This window comes from Salvia hispanica, chromosome 5, assembly GCF_029641045.1.
Source record: "Salvia hispanica isolate PSC_SH4W2 chromosome 5, Shi_PSC_v1, whole genome shotgun sequence".
Lineage (NCBI taxonomy): Eukaryota > Viridiplantae > Streptophyta > Magnoliopsida > Lamiales > Lamiaceae > Salvia > Salvia hispanica.
Window position 1 is genome coordinate 12,326,553 of NC_142696.1, and position 8,503 is coordinate 12,335,055.

Below are 8,503 nucleotides of genomic sequence, written 5' to 3' on the forward strand. Positions count from 1 at the left end.
ATATTGTTGATGATTATGAAGTATGGAAATTAGTCTTCCAAGTGACAATGCTCTCTCACAGATTCTCTAGTAATCTGTGTAGTCTTGATTTTATACATATGATCAATAGGAATAAGAATCTATTGACCTATTTATAGGTTGCACTTGGGGACCATAACCATGTATTTAGAGAATAAGTCCCTAACAAAATTAAAGTTATCCAAAGTAGTATCTGCACAATAGTCCTCATACTTTCATAGATAATCATTTGACACTATAAATTATACTCCATCCGTCCCATTAAAGATGACCCACTTTCCTTTTTGGTTTATCCCAACTAAGATGACCAATTACTTAAAATGGAAACCCTTTTATCTCTACTTTATCCCCTCTGTCTTACTTTTCTCTCTTCATTTAACACACTAAATAAAGTTGCATAAAATCCCGTGCCGCCCAAGAAAGGGGTCATCTTCCTTGGGACGGAGGGAGTATAACCTTAGTAGATTACGTAATCAGGTCAATCAATAAATAGTCATAAATATTATACAATCTTTAGACTATTATGTTGGACCATATTAAAATGTTCCAACATACTATTGTTAGTGATATTATTTATTTAATTTTTGTGTTGTGTCACTCTTTATTTTTTATCTGGAACATCATTAACATGATAAGTATAAATAATATGGTAACAAAAATACTAAAAAGAAATAAACACACATGCATAATAATACTTCTTCCGTCCATAAAAAATAAACGAAGTTATAAATGACATGAGTTTTAATGCAAAATTGGTAAAATAAAAGAAAGAAAAGGAAAATGTGGTAGAAGTAGTGCTATTGGATTGTGGGATCCATATTTAGAATGATGTGTATGATTAGTATTGGTTTAAAACTTTTATTTTTAGAATTTGTCTAATTTTGGTGGACGACCCAAATAGTAAAACTTGTTTATTTTTTGTGTGTGGAGGGAGTATTTGATGTGATGATTAGCATTTTTAAGTATGCTAATTTATGAATCTAATTATTTACTATAAATATTTTAGTATTTAAATAAAAAATCAGAATCATAGGTTTATAAAAAGAAAAGAAAGAAAAATCATAAGTATTCACAATATTTTGCGTTTTTGACACAACGCCATTTGCTTTCATGTGAGGAACAGGATCTCCTACCCATATTATGTATGCCATCTATAATACCATAACTAAAATCTGTATATTTTCACTACACCATTTTTAGTTTCCACATCATTACTCAAAAAACATGTAACAAAGAGTATATGAGTTACTTTGTATTTTAAATTTCTCTTTCTTCAAATATATCAAAATATTGTCCAAAACAAGTGACGAATTTCATAACAGTTTACATTATAAATGTTTCGGTGTTTAATTTATGTATTCTGCATTTAATTAATGTAATTTTTAATTAGTTGTTCGAATCTTAATAAACAATCAAAATAGTTAGTGGAATTAGAAATTTGAAATGTGACGAAAAAATGGTTGAAGCCGCAAAAGTTATGATTGACTTCCGACTTCGTGGTTTTTTTTTTACTTCCTGACTTCGTTGATGATATAGTCAATTTTGAAATTAGAATAATACTAATTCGGCTCTAAATTTCAATGCTTGGTGTTGGTGGCTGGCGCAGTAGTTGGAAATAATAAATATGAGAAATAAATCATGAGCTGTTTGCACAGCGTACCTAAATTGACTTGCATTTATATTTGTACGTGGACATTACGATTTCCGCCACTCGACATTAGTTGGTATCCAATACACACTTTTTTGCACTAATTTCGTAAATCAACGATCCTTTCATAATGTACCGATATTTGTTCGTTACAAAAATATCTAGACTCGTAAAAACTACCAATTTTGTCCACTCTTTCTGTATTTTATATACTATAATTGATATTCTTATTCTTGTTGTCTCGGATAATTCAGAATTATGCAAACCAACATTTGAATTTCTCCATTTATTTTCCGTGGTTTTACTTCCCTGTCCTTTTGGATAAGAACATATTTATAAAGGCTTATGGGTTCATATAACATTTTTTAATTTTGAAATAAATAGTGTTTCCTCCATGTATATTACAATTTGTCGCTTTGCGAATTTTTTCTAAGTAGTAGAAATAAATTTTCAGTCAACATCTTTATTTAATACTCCCTCTGTACACTAATATATGTCTAATCGTATATATTTTAAGAAATTGTTTCATTTTATGGAAGAAGATGGAAAAAAGTGTGTGGAATATGAATCTTACTTTTACATATTGATATTATAATATAATGTAATTAGAATGAGTTAGTGAAACGTGACATTAGCGGACATATAAAAAAAGAAAAATGAAACATTTAATGACGGACATAAAGAAATTCATGTTTTTCCAAAAGGTTCGATTCCTGCAGCATGGAGTGTGGGAGTAACATTTCTCGAGCTTACTATAGGCCCTGATGGTGGGCACCTTGTAGGTTCGTGGTTGCTAACATCCCCCTTGACGGGCAACTAAATACTCCCACTGTCCCTCAAAATTTGACACCATTTGACTTAGCACGGGTTTTAAGAAATGTACTACCTCCGTCCCCCAAATTTTGACACAGTTTACCATTTCGGTCCGTCCCTAAAATTTAGCACACTTCACTTTTACCATTTTTGGTAGTGGACCTCATATTCCACTAACTCATTCCTACTCACATTTTATTATAAAACTAATACTTTAAAAGTAGGACCCACATCCCACCAACCTTTTTAACTCACTTTCCAACATTTCTTAAAACCCGTGTCGGATCAAAGTATGTCAAAATTTGGGGGACGGAAGTAGTAATAGAAAGTGGGTTGAAAAAATTATTGGCATGTGAGTCCTACTTTTATATATTAATTCTAAAATAAAATGTGAGTGAGAATGAATTAGTGGAATGTAGGGTCCACGACCAAAATGAGTAAAAGTGAAAGGTGATAAATTTTTTGGTACAGATAAAAAAGAAAATAGATGACAAATTTTCAAGGACGAAGGGAGTACCTGATGCTGATTTACATACTTTGAGATGGCTGGTAAAGCCAGGATGTGGAGGCCTTTCGGTTTGGGGATTCAATATTTTGCCCCAATGTTTTTCCAAAAGGTGTATAACCGCCATTTTAATAATAGTAGGACTAGTAATTCATTAATTTCAAAATTTCTTCCTGAAACTAACTATGCTTCAATTCCAAATTGCTGTAACAAGCAATTGGCAGTACATCAAGTAATTTAAAAAGAAAACAAATTATATACAGATAAAAAAATCTATGACATATGACAAACTATATTAAGAATCATACTTGTTGATCTTGTTTAATCTCTGTTGTTGGCCTAAATCTGTGCAAGAAATCCCCAATCCAATCCCCAAAATGGAACACAATATATGTTCCAATCCCAGCGATCAAACCATAAGCAATGGAATAGGTCAGAGGCATCAAAATCAGGGTCATAAACGCCGGAATCGCCTGCCGCATATCCGCCCAGTCCACCTCCACCACCGCCTTCATCATCAGCACCCCCACCAGTATCAGCGGCGGCCCCACCGCCCACGCCGGTATCGACGCCAGCAGCGGCGTGAAGAAGAACGCCAGCATGAAGTACCCCGCCACCGTGATCGCCGTCATCCCCGTCCTCCCCCCTTCCCTTATCCCCGTTGACGACTCTATGAATGCCGTCACCGGCGACGTCCCCAGCAGCGACCCCACCACGATCGCCGAGGCATCCGACATGAACGCGAAGTACTGCCCCTCGAATTCGCCAGATTCGTCCGCGAATCCGGCGAAACTCGCCATCGAGTAGAGTGTTCCCGTGGTGTCGAGAATGTCGACGTAGAGGAACGTCACCAGCGCCTCCCAGAAATGCCCCTTCCCGAGGCTCTTAAAACTGAGAGCACCCGCAGTGCTCTCAATTTTATGGATGTCCACAATTTTTTTAAAGTAACTGAAGGCGGCGTCCCCTGCCGGCGTGTCAGGGAATGCCGTCACTCCGGTGTTCCTGAACCAGGAAACGGCGGTTACAAATACGATTCCGTAAATCATGGCCCCTTTAATGTTTCTCACCAGGCAGAAGGCGATTATTATGAATCCCGCGATGCCCAGCCAGAGCGTGGCGCTTTCCATGCGCCCGTGGAGGCAGAGTATGTCGCCAGAAACAGTGCCATTTGGCACCGTTGCGGCAACTGCGGCCTTGGCGGCCGCAGGGCAGCCGCCAAGTGTCACTAATGTGGACGGGCTGAAAGCAATTAGGCCGATGCCTTGATTGCTCTGCAGCCCAATGAAGGCCAGGAAAAGGCCGATGCCGGCGGAGGAGGAGATTCGGACGGGTTTTGGGACGAGCTTGGCGAGCTTGGCGCGGAGGCCGATTGCAGAGATGAGGAGGAAGAGGAGGCCTTCGATGAAGACGGCGGTTAAGGCGGATTGGTAGGAGACGTTGCCAGAGCCGTGGAAGCCGACGACGGTGTAGGCGAAGTAGGCGTTGGTGCCCATCCCGGGGGCGAGGGCGAGGGGGAGATTAGCGAAGATGCCCATAACGACGCAGCCGATGAGGGAGGAGGCGACGGTGGCGACGATGAGGTCTTTCCGGGTTCGCTCGAGGCAGGCGGCGTAGCCGGGATTGACGGGGTGGAATTTGCAGGAGTCGTCGAGGAGGCAGTTGGGGCAGAGGGGGATGCAGTCGGAGACGGAGCAGGGGCCTCCGGAGTCGGAGAGGATGGAGGCGTTGACGGCGAGGATGTAGGCCATGGTGAGGAAAGTGGCGGTGCCGGCGCGGAGTTCGGTGGTGAAGGAGGTGTTGCGCTCGGTTAGCTTGAAGCGCTTGCCGATGCGGGATTTGGCGACGAAGGAGTTGAGGCGGCCGATGTGGGACTGCGGTGGAGGAGAAGGCGGCGGGAGTGGGCCGGTTTCTACTTCCATTGTCGAGAATGGGATTGGGGGGATTTGGGAGGATTTGGGTTAAATTTTCCTTTTTATGGGAGTGAACCCCCCTTTTTATATTGCTTAATGATGCTAGTTTTTAGCTTTTAGATAATATAGTACTCTTATTTTTTCATTTTCCTTTCGCTACTAAAATTAGTTTAAATTATTTGTTTATTTATAAAGTTTTGTAAACAGAGGAAATGTTTTCTTAGTATTCTCTCCTGTACTAAATTTAAGAAGAAGTTGTATTAAAAATAACAAAAGTAAAATTGTTTTTATTCATTAAAAATATGATCCAACCACGTTGAAATAAATAAAAAGGAATACAACTCAGCTATATAAGACGAAGGTAGTAATACTTTAAAGTGAAAATAGATAAAGTAAGAAGAAGGAAAAAGAGAAAAAAATATTTATATTTTTAAGATATATTGAAAAATATATGAATTTAAATGAAAGAGACGAAGTATTTATTAAGATTATGATACCATTGTCACGTTTTTCTCGTCATTGAATTCATTGAGATAGTATTTGTTTCTTCCACCCATCCAACCCTATGTTTTCACATTATAACTCTGCTATTGATTTATCAGAATGTAATTTAGAATCCACTTATGATATTTTCTACCTCATTGCCGTAACTTCCGTAAATTGTTACTAGAACAAAAATGGTTAACAGTTCACCAATTAATAGTTAATTAAATTAAATTAATTGAAAAATCTAACCGAATCAGAAAGTTAAACTTTGTAATTTGAATGCCAAATGTTATGGAGATTCCATGTTCGTGAGATACACGAATCTCGCTCGAAGAATCTGTTATTATTTTACAGTTAAATAGGTTAGATATTAGGGGATCCATGCATGTCGATTAACTACAATGACATAAATTACTAAATTAGATGTATATCACATACTAATCAGTTAATCATTCTACGACAATTTAGAAACATACTGTATTAAATATAAAATTAAATATCTACAACTTTAAGTGAAATAAAATTTTTAATAATACTCTAGAGTTATTATAGTTAGCTACTTAAAAATAAATATTAAAAATAATAAATTAATTAAAGTATTAGACATGAAATAAATTGATAAATTCAACGTTAAATCTTGAAGTCTCCCGTCTTCTTTCGCCTGAATCTTCATAGCTCTGCTCCTATGGAAGATGGAGAAATTTATGTGTGAAATATAGGATGAAAGAATTTATGTGCAAAGTAAAGATAGTTTGGAGACTCTGAGTTGAATGATTTAATGTTGGTCAAGAGGTATTTATAGGTTTAACTATGGTTAAAATTGAATCCTATACGCTACATCTTTAATATGGAAAAAATTGAACTTCAAAAGGCAATAAAATATGCCAAAATCGCGGATCCTGCTTGTTCCCGCCAAGGACGCTCAGTTTGACTCGACGACATACTGTTTGTGCTTCGTCTTGCTGGGTTGAACTTTCCTGTTCGCAGTCTTTGTAAATCAACCGAACCTTTCTCTACAGAACTCCTATTGAGGCGTGCGAGATACTTATGCGAAGCTCTTTCGATAATAATGGTATCCACTACACATTGATTAGATTTTATCATTTTCAACCATATTCCTTCAAAACTCAGCAAACACGTCAAAATACCAAATGTAGATCTATATGCAACAATGGAAATAATTCACATGACATACAACAAAAGTTGAGCCAAAAATAGTCCTTAATAACATGTAAATTCAGTGTTTATCACACGTGTTCACTCAAAAATGAAGAATTAAACACAAAAACAAACTACAAACTAGAAATTTAAATTACACCAAAGCTTGGTTGTCTCTTAACAAGCGTTTGGTTAACATGTTTAGCTTTAAGACCCTTGAAGCTCACGCGAAGGGTTGGGAATCGGGCATTGAGGTTCTCCATTGCCTCCATCATGTATGTTATGTCGGCGTTCATCGTTTCTTGTTATTGCCTTACTTTCTCTGCCATCCTCTCAAGTCAGGTAGTTGTTTTGCCTCTGTTGACATCTTAGAGTCTCTAGTCTTCCAAAAATTGTTTGTTGATAGACAACCAAGTGTTGTGCATTTACTAACTTTGGCATTTTTTCTCGTGCCATTGTTGTTGTTGCTCTTAATACTGCTGAAACATCACAGCTTACTCGTCCCACACCCTATCCAACCTTTTCTATCTACTAATTATAGTACTAACTAGGAAACAAAAAAAATACCAAAATAAACTTGCTTAGGCTTTAAGTCTTGTATGCATCATTCCCCATTTCTTCAAATGCATTTGTCCTCAAATCCTAAATAAATCTTCCTTGTTGTGACCAAAATACTTCTTCATGAACCAACACAGTAGCTTGTCTTGTTTCGGCTCTCTAACATGCAAGTTAAGTACACATAACTTTGGCAGCCGGAACTTATCCGATATCTGTCCTCAAATCCTAAATAAATTATCCTTGTTGTGACCAAAATACTTCTTCATGAACCAACACAGTAGCTTGTCTTGTTTCGGCTCTCTAACATGCAAGTTAAGTACACATAACTTTGGCAGCCGGAACTTAACCGATATCTTGCAGAACTTGAACAACTTGGACAACTTATAAGACCATTCTTCTTGATTCATCATATCTTTCCAATTCATAGTTCGAAACTTTGTAATGAGACCAACAAAATCTTTGTTGGATCCGTGGAAATACGAATCAAAACTATAATCACACGAGTAGGACCTGGAAGTATCATTGTTGGTGCCAAAATAAGAACTGGAGATTGTACCTCTCACATGGATATCGATTCTGAATATGAGATATGTGGACTCAAATTGTAAGAGGCTTTCTTTTTCTTTATCCTCTTGTGATTGCTTATTTTCTTCCTAATCTTTTGCAACTTGGGCCTCAGCCTCCATTCGTCACATTTCTTCGCATTCATGTTGTTCATATTTTGGATCTTTACTTATTCTGTTGGGAGAGAGAGGGAAAGAAAAACCTTCATGTTTTGATTCTATGAAATAATATACCAATATTTTCGTGTTATTCAGTTACTATCACCCATGATATCATGTTTGAGTTGCGAAAAACTCTCCCATATTGATAAGTCAAAGTGACGTCTAATTAAATAAAAAATATTAATATTATTTTCATAGACTAGGAATACTAAAATTTCTGAAATATATTCTTTCAGTAGATAGCAATAAAGAATATATTTCGTATTAAATCCTTTCAGTGCTTTACCACACTAGAGTTACTAATCTCTTCTTGGTAAGAAACAATTATCACAAACACTACAACCATACCAATAGGTGTTGGAGTTTGTATACTAAAAGATGCTTCGAGCATACATGCCTTTGTATAGTCAGCTCATGCATGTATATAAGAAACGCCACATCAACTTGTTTACCTAATTATGAGAATAAATAATATAATATAATGGTTTATTATTGAAATATAATAAACAAGTCTAAGGTTTCTTACTAAGAAGGTCAAGTAGGGGAAATTCAATGAATCTCCTCATGAGTTTTCCAGTAGGGGACTTGGTCAGATCTAGTAAGAAGAAAAACGTATTCACAACCTAGATAGGCTTTGGCTACCTATTGGTATGGTTGCGGTGTTTGTGATAATTCTTTCTTA

The 8,503-nt window shown here is 36.9% G+C and overlaps 1 protein-coding gene across 1 annotated transcript; it reads right to left on the reverse strand.

Annotated features, from left to right (window-relative positions):
• Positions 1 to 2,951: 2,951 nt before the first annotated feature.
• On the reverse strand, positions 2,952 to 4,968 carry LOC125186715 (adenine/guanine permease AZG1-like). The gene has a single exon (XM_048083144.2). It carries the CDS (start codon positions 4,901 to 4,903, stop codon positions 3,287 to 3,289), a length of 1,617 nt encoding a protein of 538 aa, XP_047939101.2. The 5' UTR covers positions 4,904 to 4,968; the 3' UTR covers positions 2,952 to 3,286.
• Between the last annotated feature and the right edge of the window lie 3,535 nt (positions 4,969 to 8,503).

Excerpts from the sequence above, each read along its gene's own strand:
- LOC125186715 (XM_048083144.2), bottom strand. The coding sequence starts at position 4,903 with ATGGAAGTAGAAACCGGCCCACTCCCGCCGCCTTCTCCTCCACCGCAG.